The following is a 14,947-nucleotide window of genomic DNA, read 5'->3' as shown; positions in this document are numbered from 1 at the left end:
ATAAAAATACATAATGTAGATGATGTCTAAATTCCAAATATCTACCAGTATTTATAAGTGATCTGGCATATCTTGTGTAAAGAAGAAACCAAATTCTATACATTTCCTATTCTTTCTCAGATGGTGATTTTTCATTAGTTTTGCACAATCCTCCCCCTGCCTGACCCTGCCCAGCAGTTCTGTGATGACAGCCCGAGGTATTCCCACGAGGGGAACACAGAAATACAACGGACCCTGAGGAGGACACTTGCTTGAGGCTTCTCGGAGAGTCGGCATGTGGTTTTACCCAGAGACTTGTTATTTGTTGGAAAAAAGGCATCAGCTATATTCTTTTGGCATAAAGTACAGTCACAGGTTAAAAAAGAATTCAAATGCAACACAGTATGCACCCAGCACTCAAGGGTGGGAAGTACTCTCTGCACAGATGGGACAGTGGACCTTTAGAACTATTTTTGCATATGTATATTTTCTCTAATAACCATATTTTGTTAGTGTAAAGAACCCTAAATTTACTTGTTTATTTTCCACACATTTACCTTTATTGAAAGAAAAATTCACCCCAGACTATTAAGAGCCTACAGCCAGCCACCCAGGAAGGCTGCTTAATGTATCTTCCAACATTGGTGAAAGGAAAATGAATTAGAATGATATGAGAACTTAATCGTAGACTCATATGATCAATTTATTTGTAAAGCTGGTTTGGGTACATAAGAGGTAAATCTAAATTCACTTAAAAAAAGTGTTTTCTCATCCTTAGAGTCTATGGAATTTAGAAAAAGCAGGTTTTCTCAATCTAGCGAAGCTAAAACCCATGAGCTCCCTCTAGTGGACTCCAGATTGTCAGAGATGTTCACTGTGGAAGATGAAAACCTAACAAAACCTAAAGTTTCACATTTTAGGGCAGTTTGGGAGGTTAAATTGAAAGCAATGGTGCTTTTTTTTTCTGCCTACAAGAAGATTTGCAAGTGTGTTACCTTTAAATTAACAATTCTGAATGCTGATACTTACAAATAATTTGCTTTTATAAAGGTACTTGCTTCTGCCACTGGAATCTTTCACTTCTTTACTAAATACTAAGGACATTTCAAAAAGGAAGAGATGCCGTTCTCGACCCTTTCGAATTAAGGTTTTTGGGTCCCACACTTGGAAGGATTCCTGCAGGATGAGTTCTCCCTGAGACTCAATATTTTCATCAAACCCTACAACACAAAGACAAGAAGGCACAATCAATTTGAAAGAAAATAAAAAATGATGCACAGGACAGCATTGTGACGATTTAAACATTTGTTCAATGCCCAACAATTACATCACAGATTAGAGTTCCCTTTCTGGACCCCCATTCCAGTTTCTCTGCACTGATCCCACCTGACGAAGGATAATTTTTCCTTAAACATGACTTTGTGTATATTTTCCCTTGCTCAAAAAGGAGGGGAGAAAAAAAAAAAAAAAAAAGCCAGTGCTTCCTCATGGCTTTAACTCTATCTGCTGCGGGTGGCATTCACACCATGTGAGATTTGAATGAACTCCCTGCTTCTCCTTGGCCTTCACTCACGGCATCCCATCACACAGACCTCCTCCTCCCCTGGCCCAGAATGGTCCACAGACCTTCCCCCAGGCCACTGCCTACTCCCAGGCTGTGACCTGATCCTCTGCCTCTTCAGCCCAGAACACCCTCCTCGACATTCCACTGCAGTCCCAGCCTTTCCACAGGGCTCTGGTCTGGCCTTCCTTGGTGAGTTCTCCCAGCTTTGCAGAATTCTTCCTGTGAATCAGTCACACTCCGGCCATGGAATGGCTTTCGCTCTGCTCAACTCTTCCCGGAAGTAGCCCACTGCATGGACTTCCAGCGACCAGGCTGCAGGAAGTGGCTGGATATCTGGGGCAGGGGCTGCTAGTTCTCCCTCGACCATGGCTCTCTCCTACTTCTCCAGAGAGAAGCATCCTCTGTGGTTGCTCAGACAGGCCCTGCATTGCTGCCCCCGTGGCGCTGGGACAGCACGTGGCCAAGCACAGGCCACGTGGCGCAGTCTTGCATACAACTCCTCGTTTCTGCCCTTCCAGCGGCCGCTCCTTGCCCGCCCTCTTTCCCCACTTTCTTTCTGCTGGATGGAACATTCCCATGGTCTTGACATATCCTAAACCTTCTCAAGCAAACAACATTTAAGCAGTGGAGAGAAAGTACAGAGAACAGAACCTGAGTCCTTGATGATGCCAAGAAGGGCTGCCGCACCAGCTCAGGGTCTCACATCAGAGACAGGAAAAGCTACCCCACCTGGCCTCTGACTTCTGCGTCTCTACTGCCAACAGCAGCACCTCTGCCCCAACCGGTTACACTGCTCAATACTACTGGGAAGACACAGGCTCGAAAAAGCATTTGGGGAAAGATTACTTTTTGTACATAATTGTGTACCTGATAATAGGAATTAAGCTCTACAATACAGAAAGAACCTCTTTAAACACAAGCATCCATGGAAAGTTTGTTTGCAAGTGTTTCGTTTCTCTGCCTCGCTCTTCACCACATCACACACTGCCGTGTCACATGCCGCCATGTTCGAGGATCTTGCAAGTGATACAGTGGATAGAGATACAGGGAAACAGCAAGCTTTTTAAAGGATTTTATAATCACAGGGGCTGATCTTGCCGTCCGTCCATCCATCCATCTACTGTGGACACCTGATTGCCTAAAACAAGTGACACACGGTGCTACCGGGGTCCAGGAGAGTAGACAGCCTGCTCTCCAGATGATGGACAAGAGCGTGCTCTTAATGAGGCTAAAGCACTTCAGAAACTAAGGGGAAGCAATGAAACCAGATCCTTTAAAAAAGAAGGTCCTTGGGGCGCCTGGGTGGTGCAGTTGGTTAAGCATCTGACTCTTGATTTCAGCTCAGGTCATGATCTCAGGGCTGTAAGACTGAGCCCTACGTGGGGCTCCATACTTGGCAGGGAACCAGCTGGAGGATTCTCTCTCTTCCCCTGCTCTTTACTCCTTCGCTGCCTTGTGCCTGCACACTCACGCCCTCTCTCTCAAACAAATCTTTAAAAAAAAAGGGGGTATTCACATCTAAACTCTTAACTCCTAACAGAATACAGAGGCACAAAGCCAAGAGTTTCAGGGCATGGGAGAGCCCCTCATACACAGTGTCAGCAGGACGTGTGCAGATGCTTGTCGGGGGACGTGCAGAGCCTCGTACCTTCCAGCATGCTGAGGTGCATGGCGTCGTTGGCTCGCTTTGGCACACTGAGCATCACCTCGAGGCCATCTTTTATCTCCCCCTTTCCTTCCTCACAGCAAGTGAGTAGCTCCTGTAAGAGACCAATACCATGAACCATCCAAAGGCCAAAAGCTTTGCCCACAAGATCTTTGCCATGAAGAATCCATGAGTTTCAAGAGAACAACCGACCACGGTTGGCTGGGCACATCTTCTCACAGTAAATGAATCACTGCCTCTTTAAGGATGGAAGGATCTGTCCGGCTCAACTCAGGATGCTTCTTCAGATCAGAGGAAACCGGATGCAGTCACAGTTTAAGACAAAATCAGTGTACACCTTAACTACCAAGCCTCAAAAATAATAATAATAAAAAAATAATTAGCACAGCAAAGCATAATCAGCTACTGGTTTTATCTGAAGGTCATGGCAGAGTGCACCGAGCATCCCCATGTGATCGTGAACACGTCTGTGCTGTTAACGCCGCCCCCAGCCCGGACCTCCTGGGTCCGGGCGGGAGCAGCACCACCGCGCCGGTATCCACAATCACACACTGTGTGTGCCCTTGTGCACAGGATGGTTAGCAAAGCGCAAGTGATCCGATCACACCTCCCGAGTGTGATTCCATTTCAGACGCACTTAGAGGAACATCTGCTATTAAACGAAGGGTGACAAGGACAATAAATGCATGTTCTGGCAGGCTCCAGGGTATTTTCTTACCAGTGTATGAATGGTGATAGTAAGCAATAGTAACCAGCACTCTCTGGGTCCTAGCAATCCCCAAGAGGAACAGGGCCCTGCAGGGAGCTCTGGCCTCATACTGGATAGTTTTAGAGCAATCTGGCACCAAACAAGCACTTTCACTCATGACCAGATGGTCTTTACCTATTATTCTAAGGAGCTTGGCAAGAAAAAAAGTGCTTAAGAATGCTATGTACAGAAATTAACCTCACTGGCAGAAAACACTCCTCGTTGGGGAGCTCAACAGAGCTTATTACTATTCTGCTGAAGAACCCCTGGGCAGAATAACGTGAGGTTCATAAATTAAAGTCCCACTTTAATGGTGATTAGCTAGATGTGAGGTCACTGGAAAAGAGATTTTTAGTGGAAACACATGCTAAAGACAAAATTCTTAAATCCTGAGGACACCAAGAGGTACTTTGCAGAAGTAAAAAGCAGAGGGCTAAAGTGAATATAAAGAACTTAACCTCCTGACTTCTATTTCACGTCCGTGGCAAGCTCATATTGCTGCAGTGAGGGCCATAAAAGCACTTAATAAGATTTTGATACAAAAGTGCAGGAGAGCTTTCCCAACAGAAATGTCTCATGATGGTATTACTTTAACAAAAGAATATGGCCACTTCTGTTTCTAGAGTTTTCTCATACGAGAAAGAGAAAGTGTTTCAGGATTTCATAACTCCATCTCTGAACTTTTTTTCTATCTGGGAAAATTACAACATCACCTCCTACTGCTGTGCTAGGGCAGCACCAGGGACAGAGTTAGATTCACAAAACAGGGGTCCCAGGATGAGGGCAGGTGGCTCACTCTCACGCTGGGTAATGTTCTCCGGCCACGTAAACAGCACACACATCACTAGGTAGAGCTGGTAGATTCTTATTCTCATAGTTAAGAAAACGTACAATACGACGCATTCTGTGACAACAATCACAAATTCCAAGTTTCCTCTCCCATTCTACTGTTAAATCCTTAAGATTATTAGAAGTGGGTTTTTTTGTTTTTTTTTTGTTTTTTTTTGCGGTATAATTGACACACACCATTATGTTAGTTTCAACAGTATGACATAAGGATTTGCTATTTGTATATATTGCAAAATGATCACAATAATTCTAGATAACACCCACCAGCATACCGAGTTATAGGATGACTTTCACCCACCATTCATAACCAAGAGAAAGTGGAGATCAGTTTGCCTTGTGAACAACACGCTCCATAAATAAGTGTGTGATACGTGACTAGACGTCACAGGGAGGACTAGCCGAGGGTGAGCTACTTGACCCGCAGCTCCACATGGGTTTAGAACAGAGCCCAGATGCCAGTGACCCAGGGATGATGGCGGGCACAGCCCTTCCCCTCACAGGCTCACTTCCAGATCTGCAGACCAGGTGAACTTAACACACACAGAGCACAGAGCACAGCGTGCGTCCCATAGTCAGTGAGCCAGTGTCAGCCTGGGACACAGATACCAAGGGATCTAGACTTCACAATCTCTTTTCTCAGTGTATGTTAGGGACCAGGGTCAGTCATCAAAGTTCAGGTGCCTAATCAAGGAATAGTCTCTTATTTCCCCGCTGCACTGAGAAACTGATCAGGGTAACAAATGACAATGCATTAAAAAAAAATTAATTGGCTAGGTGTTATTTCAAAAATTCAGGGTACTTGACATAAACAGAGAAAAAATGTCAAAATAATAATGCACAGTTCACAAAATTCTGCAAGTAGAAAATGCTTCATACATACTTTCAAAAGAAGTTGATACTTTGTTATTCGCTGAACTGGCTTAATAAGGTACGAAGAGATGGAATTGGCTAATCCGTGCCGCTGCTGTATTTCCTGAATTAAGAAAAAAAAATAAATGGATATATACTGATGAACATTACTGGGTAAATTAGGTAGCATGAACTAAAACTACATTTTTTACCTTCAAAATGACTATACACATATCACTCTTAGCCTAAGAAATAAAAGTAGAAATCACTATTTACTCTTTCAATATGCTGAACATAAGAATAAGCTAATCACTTTGAACCAGAAGACAGCGTGTTGTCTGGGTTTCTGGCTTTCATGTGCAAACATCAAACAGGCAAGCCCATGACTCCCAGCCATGGAGCCATGGGGCCCACACTGGCCTGGCAACCTCCGCCCACCCTCCCCTGCCCCGGGCTAGCCCTGGTGCGTCAGCCACGGAACACTGAGCCACAGACCACATGCGCCCTGTCTCCCACAGCAGCTCTGGCAACTTGGGCCACCGGTGCCCTGGAGCCACAGACCACACCCCTTCCCCCAAGCCTGACTCTCCTGCACAGGGACTCCTCCTTCCTCACTGACACAGTCACACACAACTCAGCCATTTTTCCACCCACGCTCGCAATCCATCTCCTAGCCCAGACTTTCACACAAACCCACTGTACTTGTGCTATCTTGGCTCTTAACGCTCTTCTCAGAAAACTAACTAACTAAATAAATAGATAGATAAAAGGGGTGGGGCACCTGGGTGGATCAGTGGGTGCAGCATCTGCCATCAGCTTGGGTCATGATCCCATGGCTGAGCCCCACAACAGGCTCTGCTCACAGAGGAGTCAGCTTCTCCCTCTGCCCCTCCCCCCTGCTCATGCTTCTCTCTCTCTCTCTCTCTCTCCCTCTCGCTCTTTTACTCACACTCTCTTTGGAATAAATAAAATTTTTTTTAAAAAAGGGTTATCAGGCACCTGGGTGGCTCAGTGGGTTAAGCCTCTGCCTTTAGTTCAGGTCATGATCCCAAGGTCCTGGGATCGAGTCCCGCATCCGGCTCTCTGCTCAGCAGGGAGCCTGCTTCCCCCCTCTCTCTCTGCCTGCCTCTCTGCCTACTTGTGATCTCTCTCTCTCTCTCTGTCAAATTAATAAATAAATAAAATCTTTAAAAAAATAAAAATAAAAAAGGGTTATCTACTAATAGTTTGCGCTTCAAATGTGATTTAAAAACCACCACCTCTCTGTATTCTCAATATTCTCAGTCTGTGGGTCATCTCGACTAAGCTCCTCAGGAACCGAGCATCGCTCAGAGATTCATGTGGCCACTCTCCCTACGGTGTGCCGGCTGCCAGAATCGCCGAATCACGGGTCACTCACGCAACAGGCAGATTAGAGTAAAAACTTAGCAATTCTTCCTCTGCCTTCCAAATCACAAGAGGAGCCTTAAGTTTCTCTTCAGTGACAGATGTTCAAAAATGTGGGATTTATGATTTAATGATTATGATACATGTATTCATGATGTCCCATCTAAATGATATCTTTTCATATACAGTATAATGTACAAATCCCATGTACGGGTCACCGAGTTCTGACAATGTCAACATACTTGCAATCGAGTACATACAGAGTATTTCCAACATCACAGGAAGTTCTTCATACCCCTTTCTAACCAGTTCCCCCCACACACACAACCCCCCCCCCACCACCAAGAGACAACCCCTATTCTGTTTTCTATCACCTAATCAGTTCTGCATATTCTAGAATTTCATATAAAAGGAATCATACAGAATATATTCTTCTATGTCTAGCTTCTCTCAGCCCACGTTTTGGAGATGAATCTTTGCTATTTCTGTATCAGGAGTTTATCCCTTCATACAGCTGAGAAGTATTCCGTTTCATGCACACCCCACAAAACATCTGAGACATATTGCAATGTGTTTTGAATACCATTTTAATAACATTCAGAAATGCATCTCTGATATTTCTAAACACCAATCTCACTATTTTTGTTGACATTTTTAATACCTTATCATAGGATTATACTGCTCAAAAATGACAAGAGAGAAACGAATATCTAATGGGAAAAAGATAGTCTCTTCAACAAATGGGTGTTGGGAAAGTTGGACAGCAACGTGCAGAAGAATGAAACTGGACCCCTTCTTACACCATACACAAAAGTAAACACAAAATGGAATAAAGGCACAAATGTGAAACTATAAAAATTCCTGAAGAGAGCATAGGCAGCAATTTCCATGACACTGGCCACAGCAACATTTTTTCTAGAGATAATGCCTCCTGAGGCAAGGGAAATAAATGCAAAAATAAACTACTGAGACAACAGAAAAATAAAGAGCTTCTGCACAGTGAAGAAAACAAGCAACAAAACTAAAAGACATCTTCTGAGTGGAAGAAAGCATTTGCAGATGACATATCTACTATTACTGGATTAGTAACCAAAAATACAGAAAGAACTCATACAACTCAACTCAACACACACAGACACACACTCCAATTAAAATGGGCAGAGGATATGAACAGACATTTCTCCAAAGACATCCAGATGGCCAACAGACATAAGAGAAGACACACAACATCACTCGTCATCAGAGAAATGCAAATCAAAACTATAGTAAGATATCATTTCACACCTGTCAGAATGGATAAAATAAAAAGTATAAGAAATAACAGGTGTTGGTGAGGATGTGGAGAAAAAGGAACCTTCTAGCACTGTTCCTGGGAATGCAAACTGGTGCAGTCACTCTGGAAAACAGTATGGAGGTTCCTCAAAAAGTTAAAAATAGAGCTACCCTACCCTACAATCCAGGAATCATACCACTTGGGTGTTGACCCAAAAAATACAAAGACACTAATTCGAAGGGAAACATGCACGCCTACGTTTATAGCAGCATTATCCATAACAGCCAAACTATGGAAGCAGCACAAGCGTCCACTGACTGATGGATGCATGAAGAAGATGTGGTTCATCTATACAATGGACTATTATGCAGCCGTCAAAAGAATGCAGGCTTGCCATCTGCAATGACACGGATGGAGCTAGAGAGTATTCGGCAAAGCAAAGTCACTCAGAGAAAGACAAATACCACCCGATTTCACTCAGCTGTGGAATTTAAGAAACAAAACAAATAAACAAAGTAAAAAAAAAAAGAGAGAGAGAAACACACACACAAACCAAGGAAGAGACTCTGAACTACAGCGAATCCACTGATGGTTATCAGAGGAGAGGTGAGTGGAGGTATGGGAGAAACCGAGATGGGGATCAAAGAGTTTACTTATCATGAGAAAATAAAATGATTAGAGAAAATAAGACCAAAATGGCTATGAGATCAGAGTATTTTTCTAAAACCCCATCAAAGATTTAATCCTGCTGAAATAAGAAAGTTCGCTTTTTCTAAAAAGCTGTTAAAAAAAACTTCTGTGCTTCTAAAATTGTACTTTGGATGGCAGGGGCAGAGAACGGGGCGTTAAGAGGATGGCCTCGTTCACTGGTCAGTGGTAAATCTCAAACACAGACACCCGCGGCGCTCGTTGAGCCCCAGAAAGATGGGCAACATCCCGTAGGGTGGGAACTGACAGCGAGACATCTGTGAGATCCCTCAGTTAGATAAGCAGAATTTCCTTTATCCTTAAAGGTGTTTTAGGGCAAAGGGTTTTTTTTTTTTTTTTTTCATTCGATTCCATATGCCACATGCTCTCTGTGCTTAGACCATACAGAATTCTAACTCTGCATATGGCCTTGATGTTGAGTTTCATCTGATGGTAAAGAGCGAGGAAGGTGTGAAAACCTGACAAGAAAGGGCAGCACAAGGCTGGGAGAGCTGACCTGGTATTTACAAAGGCACTCATGTGGGCTTACTGGTCACAAGAACGACAACTAAAATAGGGCCATCTCCAGGGCTCCACGGCAAAGACAGAAGTTAAAATGTACCCTAATTTCCCAGATGTCCAGAAAAGAGCATCACGCATGGCCACGCACACACGTAAGAACAGAAAAAAATCTAAAATTCTCACAGCCTTTATACCAAATTACACGTGATACTGAAAAATACTCTTTTAGTCATGATGTATTCAGCACACTTGTCTATATTCCGGAGACCCAAGAAGCTTTCTTTATATTACTTCCATAAGGCTCCAACCGCCTTTGTACAAAATCACCTCCCTGCAATATCTTTCAAAAAAAGAGGACCTACATGTATGCTTACACCAATGAGAATATATTTAAAGAGCCTCCCAATGATCTTAGTTGTTACAGTGCTAGTTGTAAAAATTTTACTGATAAGCCACTTTTGGAAATCAATCACATGATAAAAATGGGAAAAATAAATGAATAAAAAAGATTCAAAGGTTCAAAGATTCTTTTTCCTTCATAGAGGGTAAAGCAGGTTTATAGTCTACACCTTCTGCACATATTACATTTAAGAATGGTTATATATAAATAGTAAGTGAGCTCATATACACACGGACCTGTTGAAATCTTAGAAGGATCTTTTAGAAACACAAGACTATCCCACCATAAATGCAACAGATAAAAATGAAAACACTCCCTCCCATCCATTAGGTGAAAGCTATGAGCAGTGTGGCATCTTGATGTTTACCAAACACAATGCAGACGACTTTACTGCTTCACCAGGGGTCTCTTACTTACGTCAAAGTAGGATCCCGCATGCTCTAATATCAGCTGAGTAGAATCAGGCTTATTTTTGCAGTATGTGACATACATCTGAAACTTGTCTGCCTGTAAACAAGAAAAATTAGAATATCTCTTTCAAATCAAATGGCAGTAAGTCAAAATATGATAGACTTTTATGTAGAAAAGTAGCTATGGGGATGAAGGAAATTTAAGCTCTACATAAAGAGACCCTATTTTATACTGAAAGTTGTTAAAAATAAGAAATGCCATCTCCTGCTACCATACCTGCAGAAGCCTCCCTCAGCCCAGTAAGTCAGGGCTGGGCACACCCTCCCTGCTCCCACAGATACTGAGGCAAACCCCGGCGTCCTGTATGGAGGGCAGGGCACAAACACAAGGCGACCGTCCGCCTCTCTTCTGGATTGAAGACCCCTCCCACCCCATCACTGGCCCCCCAGGCGTGGCCGGGCACTCATGTGTCCCTATGAATCCCCAGGGCCACTCACAGGCCCCATACGCCAGATGTTCAAATGTTCCACTTCAAACCATCGCAACTACCAATAAAAAGCTCATTCCACATGACTATCTGGCTAGAAAATGTAATTCTTAGAGGCAAAGCCCACTTCTCTGTAAGCCGACACTGCAGAAGATGGTGACAGAAGAAAAATGAACCATATTCCTTCCAACTTCCTGCAAAGCCACAGCTGTGAGAATGAGGAGCCGAGGGTCCTCACCCAGGTGACAAAGCAGTGTCCCACGTCCTCCGGCAGCTGCTCGTATTTCTCCAGCTCCTTCAGGAATATGCTGCAGAGTCAAAATGGTATTGTATTATTAATAGGGTTTAACACACTTTACCAGTGAGCTAAGCCAGAAATCAGACCAAGCAGGCCAAGCATACCATTTCAACCAAATGCTGTGACACATCTACACCATCTAGATTTTAAAGATTTAACAAAACAGGTAGCTCTTAACTAGGCTAGGTTATTGTGACTTTCAATCAGCTAACATGTTTAGCCCTTAAGCACTTCCTAATACAAAGTCTACCCCAGCAGCCTACTTCCGGGGGAGTGCTTTGTTCAGTAGCTAAGGATGTTATTTAGGGATACAGATAAACAGTCAGAAGAAGTCACTGAGATTTCAGTGTGTTTTGCTGGGGTGTGTGTGTGGGGGGGGGTGGCTGGGGCGTGAGGAAGAGTCCGGCAGCTTCGGCCCCATCATTATCCTTCCACAGGCTACTGGGCTGCAGAGACTCTGTCCAAAGCAACTTGTGCCTTTTCAAACAACAACAACAACAAACAAACAAAACAAAAGAAAACCCTTAAAAATAAAACCAAGTGCCTCCTATGGCCAATGGACAGAGCATCTTATTTTGGTCAGACTACACATCTGTTCTGTCCTCAGTTCCTCCTTTCTTCTTGGAAAAAAACACATGACCACACATCGGCCAGCAGCCCCGGAGAGCTCTCCTTTAATTCTGAGAAGGAATGGACGTAGCAGCTGGTGACACAGCTTCCTCCAAACACAGTGTTCACACTTCCCCTGACCTTACTTCTGTGGCAGGGAAGCACATGGAAAAAGCTGAATCTCTATAAAAAGCATCTCTACAGTGTCGGGGTCTTTTGACGAAAGCCCAACAGGGATCATTCATATTTCAACAGATTCACTGAAACGGATGCTTAATTCAGTTGGAAGCTTCCATTTCTTGTTGTGACACTGCAGCACAGTACCTAGATTTCAAGAGTAACCGGCTCCCCAAAGATAAAGCCACTCACTTATTATGAAACTCATAGATTTCCTGCATGTTCCCGAAGATAACAAGCTCTCTGTTTACGATGCCGGCCGGGATCTCCTCCACCCCGCTGGTCATTTCCCACAGGTACGTCTGGTCAGGAGGGAAACAGAGGGATTATACAAAAACTGACAGCACACGTCCAAGAAACAGCTACTCCTGACATCTGTAATACACACCCAGAGTTCAGGAATCACTGAAAAACACATCTGAAGACTGTAACTTTTTATAAAACAACATGAAAAACCTTTCCCCAAAAAAGTCCCCGCAGTTTCTATAAGCACTTGGGAAGAGTTCCTATACATTCCAGCTCAAAACTTTTTATCCCCGGCTGCGAGTTTTGGAGTTACCCTATTTTGCAAGGTATGACAAATATTCTTTCAAACTACTGAGAGGACGAGCTGCCCATCACAATTAGTGGGCACATTTCTCTGAAGCTGCTGTAAAATTCTGTACAAAGAGACTGTCAGCCAGGCCGTCATGTGATGAATGGAATGAGAGGGTTACTGCTGTGTCATCTCTGGGATGAGCAAAACACAGGCTGGAACCACACCGAAGAGCGGAAACAAGAGAAGCAGGCTGCTGAGGCACACTTCAACTCTCAGAAGCAACAAAAAGTGTGATTATTTTAAGAATCGCCAACAGGTTGGGATAACAAACTCACTTAGACCTAATCTAAATAAACACGCAAAAAAACTTACTTACATCCATACACTCGCGGAGGTCTCTTACGTAAGCCTTTTCAGTTTGAATTAGCTCAGCCATGATGAACCTTCAAAAGAGGAAGACAGCGGGGAGCTCAGCTTACGGGCAGGACACATGCTCTTTTTAACTACCTACTTTGATGGTTTACAAAATAATAAGGCAGTTTTAAAAGCATCAGTCAGTAAGGTGTACTGACTGAATTAAGAACAGATAGGACAATAATAGTACACAGCCACCGACTCAAAGGAAAAACCGTTTTGGAAAACATTCTGTTGAGGTCCCCGCAGGTCAGGGCTTCTCACTCAGCACCGCTGACACCTGGGGGCAGAGAGCGCTCTGCTTGGGGGCTGTCCTGTGTCGTGGAGGAGGTCAGCAGCATCCCTGGTCTCCAAACACTGAATGCTGTTGCACATACCCCCTCCCCACGGTGTGACAACCAAAAATGTCTCCACATGGGGCGGAATGTCCCCCAGCCAGGAACCCCTAGTTTAGGACTATCTTGTCTTCATGAGTGTCTAGTACAGTGCACCAGTCGGCAATTCTGAAACGGCCCCATGTGTGTTATTTTTCCCCTTGGTACTACTACTTACTCATGACCTACTGATGACCAATGACCCTAAAACAGTTTGGCAACCCTGTAGGAAATGGAGGCACAGGGATGAAAACAAGTCACGGTTTCTGAAGCAGGTGACAAGGGACAGTGGCGTCTACGCTGCGAAAACGCTGCACACCCAGAGCAGTACAACGGATCAGCGCCATTTGGTTTCAGACACACACACAAGCATGTCTGTCCAAGTGACGGTCCCTTCACTTGCTCCGCGAATCCCAGCAGGTTCGGAGACCGGCTTACTCTTTCCTGCGGGCCGACTTCCGTTTCTCTTCATTGAGCTCATGAGCGGCATCGCGAAGCTTCACCTCCGACCCAGGGACACTGGCGGGGATTATGTCTAGCTGAAGACTTTTGCTCTGTGGAGGAAGAGAGCCAAGCAACTTCAGTTAATTCAACCTGGGCAGGACACGAGCAAGAACACCTTTACTCTGTGCGCACAAGGCAATTTACCGATTTGTTGGAATCTGAAGAAATCCCCAGGGCTTTCTCCAAAGAGGTCCTGTACTTCTCCATCCGCAGAGAGAAATCCCTGTACCTCTTATCCACTGCAGTCACACATTTTTTTATCTCTGCCGCATGGGCATGCCCTTTTTCACAAAAGCCGTCAGCCAGCTGTATCAATAGCTTCACTCTCTCTTTGGTTTGCTGCAAAAAAACAACAGGAAAGTATTGTGAGGCAAATGAACTCAACTGCCAGAGACCAGAAACATAGTGGCAACTTGCCTACCGTTCTGAGCTCCCAACAGGGAAAAACCACAGGGGACAGAAACTTTCACCAAAGCTCCAAGTCCACCCATTCATCTCCCTGATTCTAGCCGAGCTACCTCTCCTCCGCTTGCCACAAAGAATGACAGGTTTATGACCTTGAGAACCACCAGGCAAAAATCTAGCTTTCCCTCGGCAACGTCTCCATTGGGTCGATGCTCAGGAGTACCCTGTTGAAGGAAGACAGGAATGCTCGCTCAGACTCCCTCAGCGCCCTGTGACTCTCCACCACTGACCTGCTACATGCACCAGCTACAGAGACGCTCCCTGCTGCCCGCAGGTCCATGGCCCGCGCCTTTAGGGCAGCAGTGGTCATATACAGACGCCGGATTTCCAGCCGCCAGCGTGGCAGAGGATCTCCCCCCGGCAGACCCTCCACGGATCCTTGGAGCAAGTCCACCTCGCATGTTCATTTCTCCTTCAGCTCTCAGTAGAAATGGAGGAAAAATCACTAGTCGGGAAATTATCTTCCTAGAGGTATTTTAAATGTCCTTCGCTGTTGTAGAGCTCCCTCTCAAAAAAGTTATTTTGTTTGTGTATGTACTTAGAGAAGATATCTTAATTAACTTAAACATAACTTGCTTACTTTTCTTCAAGTTAAAGATAAGCCTAAAACATTGGTTTAGCGTTTATGGCAGTGACTTCACTCAACTGATTTTTCTACCACATCCTTCCCGTGTGTTCCGACAAGGAGGCTTCCTTCAACGTTCCCGCTGGCTCTTGCAACGAGTACAGTTACTCCTCTGGCAGGGA

General features: G+C 44.5%; 1 protein-coding gene across 4 annotated transcripts in view; it reads right to left on the bottom strand.

Annotated features, from left to right (window-relative positions):
• Positions 1-14,947, bottom strand: part of TRIO (trio Rho guanine nucleotide exchange factor) — a 336,828-nt gene that overhangs the window by 93,013 nt on the left and 228,868 nt on the right. For all 4 annotated transcript variants that reach the window (XM_059173670.1, XM_059173672.1, XM_059173671.1 and 1 more), the window contains exons 22-30: positions 13,880-14,074; positions 13,670-13,785; positions 12,820-12,886; positions 12,098-12,207; positions 11,060-11,129; positions 10,341-10,430; positions 5,687-5,779; positions 3,192-3,303; positions 1,009-1,199 (exon numbers count right to left, since the gene is read on the bottom strand). In XM_059173670.1, the coding sequence (XP_059029653.1) occupies positions 1,009-1,199; positions 3,192-3,303; positions 5,687-5,779; positions 10,341-10,430; positions 11,060-11,129; positions 12,098-12,207; positions 12,820-12,886; positions 13,670-13,785; positions 13,880-14,074 (1,044 nt within the window). The remainder of the gene's footprint in view (positions 1-1,008; positions 1,200-3,191; positions 3,304-5,686; positions 5,780-10,340; positions 10,431-11,059; positions 11,130-12,097; positions 12,208-12,819; positions 12,887-13,669; positions 13,786-13,879; positions 14,075-14,947) is intronic.

This window comes from Mustela lutreola, chromosome 5, assembly GCF_030435805.1.
Source record: "Mustela lutreola isolate mMusLut2 chromosome 5, mMusLut2.pri, whole genome shotgun sequence".
In the NCBI taxonomy this organism is placed as follows: Eukaryota; Metazoa; Chordata; class Mammalia; order Carnivora; family Mustelidae; genus Mustela; species Mustela lutreola.
Note: the sequence above shows the minus strand (reverse complement) of the source record. Positions and strands in the feature narration are given on the sequence as shown.